General features: G+C 38.4%; 1 protein-coding gene across 4 annotated transcripts in view; it reads right to left on the bottom strand.

Annotated features, from left to right (window-relative positions):
* Positions 1-15,223, bottom strand: part of GPATCH8 (G-patch domain containing 8) — a 113,964-nt gene that overhangs the window by 6,281 nt on the left and 92,460 nt on the right. For all 4 annotated transcript variants that reach the window (XM_004772527.3, XM_013045935.2, XM_013045936.2 and 1 more), the window contains one exon: positions 2,925-3,055. In XM_004772527.3, coding sequence (XP_004772584.2) covers positions 2,925-3,055 — 131 coding nt within the window. The remainder of the gene's footprint in view (positions 1-2,924; positions 3,056-15,223) is intronic.

The raw sequence follows: 15,223 nt of genomic DNA on the forward strand, positions 1-15,223 counted from the left end.
AGGTTAAGATCCCAGAGTTCTGGGATCGAGTCCCACATCGGGCTCTCTGGTCAGCAGGGAGTCTGCTTCCCTCTCTCTGCCTACTTGTGATCTCTGTCAAATAAATAAATAAAATCTTAAAAAAAAAAAAAAACCCACAAAACATAAAAACAACCCACTTATTTCTTACGTTCCACCATCTGTAGTAGGTAGGCCTCAAAGATACTAAGTGGTGGTTGTTTCCTAGCCCTGTGCTAAAAAGAGGACTTGCTCTGTGAGTTTAGGCAAAGTCTCATTCGCTTTTTCTACTAACTAGGTGTATTCCCAGCACCTGTCAGTTACTATTATTTCTTCTAATCAGTCTAAAATTTAAAAAGTGAAGCTGTATCACACAGCTCAAATACTCTGTTGTCACCACCTAGTAAAGGTGACCTGCCCTGTATCTGTTTTTTAAGTTTGTTTGTTTTTACATTTTTTAAAAAGATTTTATTTATTTATTTGACAGACAGAGATCACAAGTAGGCAGAGCAGCAGGCAGAGAGAGAGGGGGAAGCAGGCTCCCTGCTGAGCAGAGAGCCCGATGTGGGGCTCAATCCCAGGACCCTGAAATCATGATCTGAGCCGAAGGCAGAGGCTTAACCCACTGAGCCACCCAGGCACCACTGTTTGTTTATTTTTAAGTAATCTCTATACCTAACATAGGGCTTGAACTCATGACCCTGAGGATCAAGTATTGTGTGCTCTTCCAACTCAGCCAGCCAGGCACTCTTGTTCTTCTTCCTTACTGAAACATCCTACCCATCAGTGTGCCATCAAACATATGGCTGAACATCTACTCACAAAGGTTGTATTTCACTCAGCTAAAACCCCCCCTAATTTCCTCTGTATTTTTAAAATTTTATTTTTAAAAATGTGGATATGGGGGCCCTGGGTGGCTCAGTGGGTTAAAGCCAAGGTCTTTGGCTCAGGTCATGATCTCAGGGTCCTGGGATTGAGCCCTGCATAGGGCTCTCTGCACAGCAGGGAGTCTGCCTCCCTCCCCCCTCTATTAGATAAATAAATAAAATCTTTAAAAAAATGAAAAATAAAAAAATAAAAATACGGATATTTTGAGTTTAACATAGTCAGAAACCCCCACCATGCTACTCCATGGTGGTCCATGGTTAGTTTTTCTGTTTCAGAAACTAAGAGTCTGTGTCTATTTCTTGGGTGCCACACTAAAGCGTTTGCTTTGGTTTTGTTGTAATTTCTGGGCATTCTGTACAAGGATCATGATGCTATAAACGCTTTCCCAGCTTTGAAAACAGGAACACGGGGGAGCCTCAAAGCCAATGTTTTAAACTCAAGCCGTGCCTGAAATTTTTACAGTGTGTGAACTATTCATCTGAGGTATTTTTAAGCCAAATTCAAGAAGTGAGGAGAATTACATATCTGTTTGGATGAAGTCTTTTTATCTGATCCCTAGCTACTCACTATCCTAAACTCAGAGACTAAATATATTTGGAGAACGTGGTATCTCTTGCTATCTAGTCTCTGGCTAATGGAAGATAGGATCCCAAACATTTAAATAGCAAGAGACACTTACACTGTGTCATAAAACCTACCCCATGGCAAAGAGACCCTCAAGTTGAATAAAAACAGATCTTATTTTGTTCTTTTGCTTAGTCTTTGCCATGTTAACTGCTTCAACAACACTTACTATGGGGTCATGAATTAATTCTGGGACAATGAAATACCTGATGATGGGTCAAAACCTTCTTTTACTTTCTCAAGAGATTACTTGGTCATCTTTAAACTGCTTACTTATAAAACTGAGAACTACAAGTCACCTCTGAAGAAAAACATATATTAAAATATGCCCCAAATTAGAAAGTGACCTGGTATATACTTTTTATAGAGGTATACTTGCCCTCGCAATATGCCCAAGAGGAATGCGTTATGATATTAAAAAGCTGCCAAAGAAGGAATCAGAACCAGTTTATAGGCAGCTTAACTCAACATTGGAGCTCACTGGTTAATTCTGTTTCAAAACTCTCTTTCAAAACTATGTGTTCTCTCCTTGAAAATGCTAGAGAAGTAAATAAGTTAAACAAACAAACAAACAAAAGGGATCTTGAGACAAAAATGAATTTAGTAACTTAGTAAGTCCAGGAACTTGGCTGTGAACTTTTGAAGGACACAATCATAGTTTCTCTTTCCCCTATAGCCAGTTCCTTCCTTTGGTCCTGGGCAGCCATTAAAAACAAACATGGGGGCTAAGTCTTTCTGATTGAGGCACATACTTCATGAATCCTCAGATGCTCAAAGACTGGGTCCCCCAAGACTAGTTGCTTAGAAATTCAGCCTTAGGTGGAGTAAATTCCACCAAAGGCTAAATACCAGCCCCCAAATTGATAATCATCAAGAATCATGAAGGAAGATTAAAAAGAAAACTCAAGAATGCAGGAAGCTGCAGAGAAATAAACTGATAGAATTCCCTAGGTTTCAGTGATTAGCACAGACTGTACAGTGTACTTAAAAGAAAGTTGACTTGAGTCTCTGCCCCATACTGTTTAGTTATAAAAAAGAATACTGGGATATATGTCCTTTTCTATAAAACACGGTTGGAGAATGGGAACAATAATATTTTTATAATTTATTGATTCACTGAACATCTTCTACAAGGCACTTCTGATGTAAAGATAATCACTCCCCAAAACGAATGCAACAAGTAAACTCTTATTATCATCTCCCATCTTATAGATAGGGACACTGAGGCATAAAGCTTAGATAGCTGAAGTCACACAGACAGGATCCGGCCTCAGAAGTGTATATTCATAAAATCAGTATATTATACTGTAATAATAGATAGGCTTTCAGTATGAAAGATTTACTAATAAACTATAATTCTTAATTCTTAAGGATTAAAACTATCTGTAGAACCCTCTGAGAGAAAATATCCTCACCATTCAGCTTGTTTCCTTTGTTCTGCCAATTCATGGAGCCGCCGAAGGGCTTTTTCCTGTTTCTTCTCATCTTTACGGGATCTTGAAGAGACATTTCGAGCAAACTCTCTCTGCTTAAGATCTTTCAATCTCTGGGGTAACAAAAAAAATAGAAATAGAGGGTGGGTGTTTTAGAATAATTTGGAGGTCCTGAAAACAAGGCCTTTAGGATATTTACCTCAATCAGTGGTTACAGTGCTAGCGTAGAATACACTGTTATATTCTGATAGTAATTGAAAACACAATGGCTGATTACTTTGGATAAGACACTTGGAATACCTGCATTTCTAATTAGGACAGCATACCATTTGCTTTATGGGGCAAAATTAAATGATTTCGGAAGCAACAAGCAAATTTTAGAACACTAGGAGGAAAGAAAAGGGACTATTTAATCACCTGCTCCTTCAGGATGCAAAACTAGACAAACAGAACATGAGATAAACTGTAATAACACAAGCCAAAGAGAACAGAAAGGGGTTAGGCTAGTACAGAAAATTACCCAGGTGTAAGATCTTAGAAAGCAATGTACAGCTTACATGGGGAGCTGATTTGCATCAAAATAGCAAATAGAAAGCATACTTTTATTTCACCATAAAAAGGTGCTGTGATTTCTTTTCAGCATGAACAGTTTTCCTTTGACTATGAAACCAACCATCTTCCAATGCTCGCATGTTCAGAGCTCAGCAGTCTGACCACTTGCGTCTGGTCAGTCTGCTGAAATGAGAGAGTAATGTGTATTGCTCTTTCATTCCGTCATGGCCCTGAGAGGAACATCCAGGGGATGAGGAGGGAAAATAGAGATAAGTCAGAGAATTTATTGCTTAAAATCCTGATAAAGAATGGTTTTTCATTCTCAGAAACTTCTATATAATTTTCCTTAAAAACAGAACAAAACAAAACAAAACAACAACAACCAAAAAAAGAACAGTGCTATGACACACTGGTGACAAAGTCCAGACATATCTGCAATGAAGACAGAACTAAAATTATTTCCAACGTACTAGATAATATAGAAAACAAACCAAAACAAAACACATACATTAGCCTATGCTTTTATAATAGCATTAGGAAAAGGAATTTGACCCAATATAAAGTGGACATTGCTTTGTGGAAGGGCATGATGTTCAACAGACAGAGGATTTTTTCTTATCTAATATTTATGAAATGTGTTTTGAAATCTTTTGAATTGGGAGGGGGAAAAGGGTGAAAAGACACACACAAAAAAAGGTATACAGCTAAAGACACTAGTAGAAAAACTCACTCTTGTGATCTGGGCTCCCAAATTAGAAGGATTTGCTTTCAATACATCAGCTGAAAATGTCACATCACAAAGAAAAAAAAGTAAAAATAAAACAAGAGTGAAAGAGAAAAAAAAAATAAAGCAAGCATTACTACACAGGCTCTCTTAGTGAATCTGCAAACTATTATACTGAACAATCAGGGACAAAGCCATCAACTCTAAAAGGGTCGGGGAGAAGGGAAGCACCTGTACAACACATATATGTGTACATACACACAGACTGACACAGTAATAATCTCTCCTAGATAAACAGACCTATCTGAATTCAGGAAAAACAGTTAATAGAACTTCAGGGAAGACCACTGCTACCTAAAAACAGTCAATCTTATTTTCATTTACCTTTATTTTGGGAATGTTCAAGTAACCAACAGCCGGCAAACTATGTTACTGAAGCTGGCTATCCAGAATTAAGACTTCTTAAAAACCTCTTTAAGATGGCGAATCAATTATTTTGAATAAGTATGAATTTCAATTTCCTCCTTTCAAGGGGAATGAGGCAGAAAGAGCCTGTCAGGACTATTATATGATTATTTCAGGCTACAAACCTAGTTTTTCTCTGTGCCAAACATTTACCAAGTTTTCTAGCTGAAATTTAAATAGAACATGTTTTTCTCATATCTGCCATCTTCTCTCTAGCTACCCCCCAGGCCTGTAAAATCTCCCTGAGCCTCATCGTTTCCTTTCTTCTTACAAATATTTCATTACTTTTAGTTAGGAGTTATTTCCCAAACTAAAGGACATTGTTTATTTTTATTATTATAATAATAATAAAATTTGGTAGGCAGCAAACCAAGGTTTATTGAGTTATTACAAAGTGATAGTACAAAGTTCCTGAGAAGGGAGGGGACCCAAGAGGGTTACCCCTAAAGGACACTGTGTAAAAGAATGAGCATTTTATCAAAGCCTGGAGTTTCCAGGCTGAGTCAGACAGAGGTTAGGTTTTCCAGTCATTCAGTAACCACTTGATGCAACCTTGAAGTTGAAGGGATAAAACTATGTCCACATCTTCCTGAAGATGCCCTATCTCAAATTCCTACCACAACGTAATTGTAGGGAGGGAAGAAAATGCGGTATCAGTAAAACAAATCCGAGTTATAGCCCCATTCTAGGCAAAGATATACACCTATATGGGGTGTAGCAAACATTCCTAAATCACCTTTGCAAACTTTATTATTATCTTTTTAAAAAGATTTAAGTAATCTCTACACCCAGTGCAGGATTCAAATTCACAACCACAAGATCAAGAGCCACATGCTGGGCGCCTGGGTGGCTCAGTGGGTGTCCCCCTACCGCTGAACTTTTTTTTTTTTTTTTGATTTCAAGGTCCTGGGATCGAGTCCCACATTGGGCTCTCTGCTCAGCAGGGAGCCTGCTTCCTCCTCTCTCTCTCTGCCTGCCTCTCTGTCTACTTGTGATCTCTGTCTGTCAAATAAATAAATAAAATCTTAAAAAAAAAAAAAAAAAAAAAAAAGAGCCACATGCTCTACCAACTGAGCCAGCCAGGTGCCCCCTACCTTTACGAACTTTAAAGTCTGGTGTCTCAATGTAAAACTAGAACTCCAGAATTCTAACCCAAACCTTAAACATGGGGCTTGGCAACTCTCCCAAACTCAAATGTGTATTGAGGTCTCCCAGATGAGGGCATTTTGATGATAAAAATGGATTCCTAATTCCAAATCTTTCCTTCCTACCCAAGGTCAAACTAAATTCCCCTCACAAAATCTCTACTCGTACCTTATAAAATTTTCTTCTTTCTGAACTGTCTTAGTACTCATCTAGCCACCAAAATACTTGGCACTAACTCAACTGTGTGTAGTTTCAGAGTCAGAAAGACTTGTGTCCAAATTCATTCATCACCAGCCATGTGATTTCATCTCTCTGAGGCTCCAGTTCCCCCATTAGAAAAACAGAGCCATTCTGGCAACAGATTTATGAGGTTAAGTGTCAAAATAAAAAGCACGCTGCATGTCTAAAGTGTTTAATACTGTCTCTTCCTTTTTATCTGGGGCAGAGACTATAGCTGATTTTTTTACATTTTATTTTTAAAGTAATCTCTACACCCAACGTGGGGTTCGAACTCACAACCCCAAGATCAAGAGTCCCATGCTCTACCAACAGAGCTGAGCCCCCACTTTTTTAAATTGAAAAAAAAAATTTTTTTTTTGGGGGGAAGATTTTATTTATTTATTTGACAGAGATCACAAGTAGGCAGAGAGGCAGGCAGAGAGAGAAGAGGAAGCAGGCTCTCTGCTCTGCAGATCGATGGGGGGCTCGATCCCAGGACTCTGGGATCATGACCTGAGCTGAAGGCAGAGGCTTTAACCCACTAAGCAACCCAGGTGCCCCTAAATTTAAAAATTTTTAAAAAATTTTATTTGTTTGAAAGACAGAGATCACAAGTAGACAGACAGACAGGCAGAGAGGGTGGAACGCAGGCTTTAACCCACTGAGCCACACAGGCGCCCCTTAAATTTAAAAAGTTTTTTTTGTAAGATTTTATTTATTTATTTGACAGACAGAGATCACAAGTAGGCAGGAGAGAGAGAGAGAGAGAGGAGGAAGCAGGCTCCCCGCTGAGCAGAGAGTCCGATGTGGGGCTCGATTCCGGGACCCCGGGATCATGACCTGAGCCGAAGGCAGAGGCTTTAACCCACTGAGCCACCCAGGCGCCCCTAAATTTAAATTTTTTAAAGTAATCTTCTACACTCAACATGAGGCTCAGATAGCTGACATTTATAATCAACCCTAAAGTGTATAGAACAGTAGTAAGTCTACAGAAAGTGTCTGGTAAATGCCTGGTGAATAATTCGGCTTAAACACTGGACCCTTAATTTTTTCCCCCAAATAACTTTTTGACCATTTGTAGAAAAGTTTGACATGAAAAATTTTTTTTTTTTTTTTTTTAAGAGAGGGAGAAAACAGAGAGAGGGGCAGAAATATTTTCTTTTCTTTTTTTCTAAGAGAGGGAGGGAGAATCTTAAGGAGGTACCACATCCACCGCATAGCTGGAGGTGGGGTGTGATCTGAAAACCCTGAGATCATGACCTGAGCTGAAATCAAGAGTCAAATGCTTAACCAACTGAACCACTCAGGCACCCCTGATAATTTTCATGACTCTACTAGGGACAATGTCAAGTTAATATAACACATATCGTTTTCCTAGCTATTATTCTCATCCAATAAAGAAGTGTCATTCTTTAGAGAATCAAAAAACCTAAAATGTTAAGCCCCTCACTTCTGGACAAAATTAGGCCAGGGGTGCTTAGCTGGCTCAGTTGGTAGAGCATGCCACTCTTGATCTGGGGGTCATGGGGTCATGCATCCATGATGGGTGCAGAGATTACTTTATTATTATTATTTTTATTAGAGAGAGAAATAGAGAGGGGTAGAGGGAGAGAAAATCTTAAGGTGGCTAGCACGCTATGCATGGAGCCTGACTCGGGCTCAATTTCACAACCCTGAGATCAAGACCTGAGCCAAAATCAAGAGTAAGATGCTTAACTGACTGAGCCACCCAGGTGCCCCTAGAGATTTCTTTAAAATAAACAAACAAACAAACAAATAAATAAGAAAGAATTAGGCCAAATTGGGGGGGTATGAATCAGAAAGTTCTCAATTCCTATATAAAAAGTAATTTTGGGGGTGCCTGGGTGGCTCAGTGGGTTAAGCCTCTGCTTTTGGCTCAGGTCATGATCTTGGGGTTCTGGGATCGTGTCCCGCATCGGGCTCTCTGCTCAGCAGGGAGCCTGTTTCCCCTCTCTCTCTGCCCGTCTCTCTGCCTACTTGTGATCTCTCTCTCTGTCAAATAAATAAATAAAATCTTAAAAAAAAAAAAAAGTAATTTTTGTAAAGATAAAAAGTCCCTAATTCAGAATTGGATTTTCCAAAGTTGGCTAGTATATTCCAAAAGCCTGGCTCATTTTCAACTGAATGTTCATATGAAATTCTCTCGGGGTCCTATACTTTTACTTTCCTCTTGAATTCTAAAGAGGAACACAATTTCAGGTAACATCTTCAAGGTAAGAATAGAGGGGAACAGAGTACCTGCCTGTCAGAGACAGAGTTCGCATAAGGAGACCAAATATTGTCCATGTGCCATCAATCCAAAATGTTTTGAAAGCTGAGCAAATTTCACTCCATGCATAGAAAAAAATTCATGTTAGAATCCAAACTGGGACACAGACTGATCTGAGGGGACATATTTAATCACCAAAGCTAACTTCAACTATGTCCTTATCTCTGAAAATTATAAAGTACGCTTTCTGAAGTGTTGCTAATAACATTGCTTCTTCACTGAACTATACAAGTAAAAATTTAAGCCATGTAAGACATTTTTAGCTGGACAATATTTCATTCAAAGAAAAGGGAGGCCGAACACCATTCAAAATGAAAGAATTTGAAGATCCTGCTCTGAAAAACCAATAGCATGTTTCAAAAAAAGTACACATTTGCAGCACAGAACAAAATGGCCACTTCTCACTGATTCTCAATACATGCTAGCCAGGATTTTCATTAAATTTCCCAAAAGACCAACATGGGGGAGACACACCTTAAATAATCTAGCTCTTGAAATACCCATCAACGTAACCATGGCTCTTTGAGCTGAAGACCACTTCAATGTAAATGACATTCCAGTTCTTAAACACAGCCTACATAGCACTGTGCTGGCAGCAAAATGTCCACTACAGACAAATTTTGGCTCCACTGCCCAAATCTGAACAAATTAAACCAGAGAAATGAGAATCTGGTAAATTTACCAGGTTTTTAATGTGGGTGATAAATTTGCTTACATTATCAACAATGAGCAGTACAATAGCAAGGGGTGACACTGTTTGACCCAGGAATGAATGACACAGATACATCTGCACATAATTTCCCCCAGCAACAAAATATGGGTCTGAATTAATAAAATATTTTTTGCATCTTTTGTTGCTATTTTTTTCTAACAAAAATCGATGCTGTAGGTTTTTGTTTTGTTTTTTTTTAAGTATCTGGGTATAATCTACTAGAAATAAATCTACTGTCTTTCTCAAGTATTTTATTTATTTTTTTAAAAAAGATCGTATTTTTTTATTTGACAGAGAGAGAGAGAGCACAAGCAGGCAGAGCAGCAGGGAGAGGGAAAAGCAGGCTCTCCACTGAGCAGGAAGCCTGATGTGGGGCTCAATCCCAAGACCTTGGGATCATGACCTGAGCCGAAGGCAGCCATTTAACCGACTGAGCCACCTAGGCACCCCTCTCAAGTATTTTAAATCTATTACCTCAATTTAAAGAAAAACAGGCTACTGTTTTCAGATTAAGGGAATTTGAGACATCAGAAAACAGAGAGTATTTCCTATTGCCACTAAAAATCCCAGGTTCTAATATTTACTCAACTCTAAAGAGAAAACCTGATTTTGTCTTGTTAGGGTCAAAAGATTATCCAGTTTCTTCCTCTTACCAAACAACCCCACTCTCCCAGAACAGGGACCCAAGCTTAGTCTTCCTTTGTACTAACCCTGCAATCACATACTGTTGTCCACGGCACAAAAGAAATAATCAATAAACATTTACCAAACTGGTTTCAGTTTGGTAATGAGTTGTTGAGAAAGGGAATGCAAATACTTTATGTATTATTTGTCGGTTATGAACAGAAACAGGGAACAGCAAAGAAATTGTTCCCACCTCAATCTCTTTTTCTGGCTAAGTATAATCCAGTTGTTTTTTGTTGTTGTTTTTTAAAGTAATCTCTACTGAGATCAAGAGTCATATGCTCCACCCACTGAGCCCAATTCAGCTTTTTCTGAACCTCAACCACTCCCTTTCCCCAGTCATCAATCCTGCATACCCCAAATCCATGCCCTCTTTTCCCCAGTTCCCTTCCTCTTTCTCATGATACAACATCAATCTCTTCTCCCTTCCCAAAGGGGAGTAATTATGCTAGCTATTACTTGTCCAGGTTTCCCGAATGCAAAGTCTTTGATGTTTGATACTTCTGAATGAGACCATCCAGAACATCACTATGTGGTGAGGAAAGAAAAAGACCAGGAAAGAACACAGAAAGCCCAAGTATAAACTACTCAGGGAAGGAAGACTGTAGCTGAATGATTAAGGAAATCCAAGTTACTGAACATTAGATGTAAATTCTTTCTTTTAGCACATGTTCATCAGTAAGCTATGACAATAAATGTTAAGTAACAGAGAAAACCAAATGTTTGGTAACAGAAAACTAAACATTAATGCTGATCATAGATACTGAAAACATCAGAGGAAAGCAGAGTAGCATACATTCTTTCTTGCTGGCTAAGAGTAGTCCTAGTTAGTCAGTTATGAAATACTTACCATTTATGCCCAATTATTTTGCAACACAATCACTATTAATATAATTTGGTAAATAACAAATTAATATGTCATAAAGCTATTATTAAATATTCGTTTCAATATATTCAGGAATTCAGCAAAATGCCTTAAAACATGGTATATTTCTGCAGAAGCAGGGTGCATCCTTTACCGTTTTTTTCACACACCTATGTATATGTACATATAGTCACCATCACCACCACCAAATTTTAAACTGCATGAAGTTTTAAAAATAATTTTGAGATACAATTCACATAGCATAAAATTCACCCATTTAAACTGTAAAATTTAGTGGGTTTCTCAGAGTTGTGCAACCATTAACACTATCTAATTCTAGAACATTTCCATTACTCCCAAAGGAAGCTCCATGCTCATTAGCAGTCAATCACCATTACCCCTTTCTACCCAGTTCCTGGAAACCTAATATATGCTCTCTACAGACATGCTTATTCTAAACTCTTTATATAAATAAAATCATACAACATGGGGGGGTTGTGACTGGTTTCTTTGACTTAGCATAACACTTTCGAGGTTCGTGCCTGCTACATGTATCAGTAAGTCATTCTTTCTTACTGCTGAATAATATTCTATTGTACAGATGTACCACATTTTGTTCATCCATTCATCAACTGGTACGTATATGGGCTGTTTCCACTTTTTGGATACTATGAACAATCTAATACACATTTAAAAAATAAAGATTTTATTTATTTTTTGACAGAGAGACAGCAAGAGCGGGGACACAAGCAGATGGAATGAGAGGGGGAGAAAGCAAGCTTTCTGCTGAGTGGGGAGCCCAATGCTGAGCTCAATCCCAGGACCCTGGGATAACAACTCAGCCACCCAGGCGCCCCTCTTACGCACATTTATTTGTGCACATGTATTTTCATTTCTTATGCATGTATATTTTCATTTTTCTTGAGTATATGCTGGTCATACGGTAAACTCTATATTTAACACATTTTGACAAACTGCCGAACTGTCTCCCAGAGGGGCCAGACCATTTTACAACTCCACTAGCAATGTAGGAGTGTTCCAGTTTTTTCATATCCTCTCCAACATATGTTACTGTGTCTTTTAATTCTGACTATCCTAATGGGTGTGAAATGGTATGCCATTGTGGTTTTGCGGGTAATGAGTTTTAAATATTACTATATATGGGGTGCCTGGGTGGCTCAGTAGGTTGGATGTCCAACTCTTCATTTTGGCTCAGGTCATGATCTCAGGGTCATGGGACTAAGCCCCATGTCAGACTCGGTGCTCAGTGTGGAGTCTCCTTGAGGTTCTCTCTCTTACTCTCCTTCTGCCCCCACCCCCCCACCCCATGCGCAAGATCTCTCAAGTAGATTAAAAAAAAAACCTTTAAAAAAATGTATCTATATATAGATATATATTATATATATCCATATATATCTACATAGCCTTCCAGATCATAACTGAAGGCAAAGGTATGCTTTCACTGTAGAATTTAAAGGAGCATAATTCCTAAGAACAGCTTAGGCTTATTGCAAACAGAACAGCAGCATCTCAGTTCAGAGCTCTTTTCTGTCACTCACAGACTTATCATTGTTTCTTAGGCTGCTTTACCTTTTCAGACTACAATAGAACATACAGCCCTCATGCAAGAATCTCCACCACACTGCACGACTCTGATAAATACAAACGTACAGGGGCAGAAAACAGGCTGAAAAGCATAGAACATAAATAGGGTAGAATCATTTTTATTCATACTGGGAAAGTGTGCCAAGATAAAGAACGGAGTTAGAGGGGTGCCTGGGTGGCTCAGTGGGTTAAAGCCTCTGCCTTCGGCTCAGGTCATGATCTCAGGGTCCTGGGATCGAGCCCCATATAGTGCTCTCTGCTCAGCAGGGAGCCTGCTCCTCCCCCCCCCCCCCGCCTGCCTCTACCTACTTGTGAACTCTCTATGTCAAATAAATAAATAAAATCTTAAAAAAAAAAAAAAAAAAAAAAAAGAACGGAGTTAGAAATTCCTAAGAAAATATAGGGTTTACTAGCAAACTAAGTTCCCAAAGGGTCTGTTTAGGGTCATCCCTGTCTGCTCACAAAAGCAGACAGTTTCCCTAAAGAGAAACAGTTTTCCAAGGTTAACTAGATTGTGATAGCTGGATGTAAGAAGTCTACCACCAAGAAAAGCTGTGGTAGTCAGCATGTAAGATTCAACAAGTGAAAAGGCTCAAAACATGCCCAGGTTTTGGAAGACTAGCCAAATGATGTCAATTCTCTTATACTAAGCAAAATAGTCCCAAAGAAAAATAACATACACAGTGGTACAAACTTTCATCTCCCTGCTACAGGTTAATATGCTCAGATTCTTAGATGCATTCCTCTTTTCACATTTGCTTTGCTTCTGTAAGCATAATCTCTTCAGAAGTGACATATGCTATTTAAGTCAACATTTATGAAGCGTTAGGATTCATAAATACTTCATGGTTTTCCTAATCTATTTCATGACTTTACAATTATCAATTTATGGTTTTCTAAGGATAAACATTTCATAAACACATGAAATACAGGTATGTGTAGAATATCTTCATTGGTATCTAGTCTTGATGGTTTCACTTCTTAAGTTATTTTAAAAATAAGCTTGATGCCCAATGTGAAGCTCAAATTCACAACCTCAAGATCAAGAGTCGTATGCTCCACCAACTGATCTAGCTGGGGCCCCTGTGGTTTCATTTCTTTTAGAAGGATTCATTTTCTTTTTAATTTTAGCCCCAGAATTATTTTTCAATTTTACTTTTTTTTAAATTGCCTTTTAAAAATTTACTTTCATGTTTCCCTTGCCCTGAATATCAAAGTAGCACCAAAAAAAGAGAACTCAGTCTGAATTTCCTCAAATCTACAGTGGCTTGCCAGAGGTCCAATTGGTTTTGATATGCTTACTATCCTGATGCCCTATGTACCAAGCATACAAAGGATCAAATGCAGTAAAGATCTTGAGAGGCAAAATGCAACCAATAAACAGTGAATCTTCAAGTGGAAAGGGACTCCAAACTTGAATGAAGGCCATGTGAAGTCCAAAAATGATTATTCCTTCCATTACCAAGGAATTTCTCGGACCTTATTTCAATTGAGAACCTATTTCATTTTTTTTTTTTTAAGATTTTATTTATTTACTTGAGAGAGAGACAGTGTGAGAGGGCATGAGCAAGGAGAAGGTCAGAGAGAGAAGCAGACTCCCCATGGAGCTGGGAGCCCGATGCAGGACTCGATCCTGGGACTCCAGGATCATGACCTGAGCTGAAGGCAGTCATCCAACCAACTGAGCCACCCAGGCATCCCTATTTCATTTTTGAATAATGAGGAAAACTCTAAAATCTCTGTTCCTTAGTAATACATATTACTTGATATTGTCACAGTCAACTAAAAGTAAGCAATGCTGTCAAAAAGTAATTGTAACAGTTTAGACAAAGTTAACTAAATTATGCAGTAGTAGATTCCATTTTGTAGAGAAGTCACTGATGGCTGCTACAGGCTTACTCTGTTTTAGTTCAGCTATTTAAAGCTCATAAAACAGCTACTTATACAGTTGAAACAGACATGGTACTAAATGAGATTTCAGTGTTTTCAAAAAAACCTAAAAGAAGTCTCATACTGAACCGATGTTAGCAGAAAGAAGAGGCAGGCTGAAAGGATTCTCTCCTCTGACCAAGACACTGGTTTTTTTATGCAAGCAAAAAGAATTTCTCAAAGCTGCTTTACTGTACCAGATTTTGGTAACTGGATCAGACTACCTCAGGTAGTTCTCAAACTGCAAAGTTGGCCCCTTAAAGAGGAAGAAGGAGGCAGCTTTTCAATGTGCTACTTTCCCAGTGTCAATTAGAATGCCTGTGTGGAGAGAAAATGAAGGTACGGGCCTGGGTCACAAACCCAAATGTCTAGAGGGATGGGACAGTTATGAGTCATACAACTTGACATAAGAGCAAAGATTATGTGGAACCACAGATAACAGAACGTTAGCATGTGCCTGTCTGAAGAGATAACAACTATTCAGCTTTAACAAATTGTTGTATTAAAATGTAGGCCCAGTGTTCTTAGATTATTTCAATTTTTCAAGGTAAGTTTGAATTATGTAAAATCTCATCTTAAAAGCCGGGAACCAACCAAAATTAAAGGGAAAAAATCTAATACTGCAAAGGCCAGACAAGATACATCTATGGGACAATTGTGATCTCTGGCTTATGTACTGGAAGCCGGTGAGGAGGACCCTTAGTGCCACAAATAAAAGAGAGTAAGACTGGGAGAATCCTGACTAGGTAACAAGGTACCAAAGAAAGCAAAACAAAAATAACAACAAAAAACAGTGTTAGAAATAAGGCACTATTACTGTGTTGCTACAAATGCCACTTTCAAGAAAGAGAATGTTCTTTACAGTTTGAAATTTAGGCCCTATGAAAACTTAAGAAAATTGTTTCCATGGTCATATCCACTAGGAGACATGTTTTTAGAGATACAAAATAATGAAAGAGGCGAGGAGGTAGAGAAAGAAGAATGTGTAGTTTCAGAGTAATTTTGACTGTACCATAATTAAGCCAGAAGATAGATACTAATATTCAGTAAGCACTGAGGCATATCAGGACTGAGTTATATAAAAAGGAAT

This window comes from Mustela putorius, unplaced genomic scaffold (assembly GCF_011764305.1).
Source record: "Mustela putorius furo isolate JIRA1106 unplaced genomic scaffold, ASM1176430v1.1 tig00000487_pilon_pilon_pilon, whole genome shotgun sequence".
Classification (NCBI taxonomy): Eukaryota; Metazoa; Chordata; class Mammalia; order Carnivora; family Mustelidae; genus Mustela; species Mustela putorius.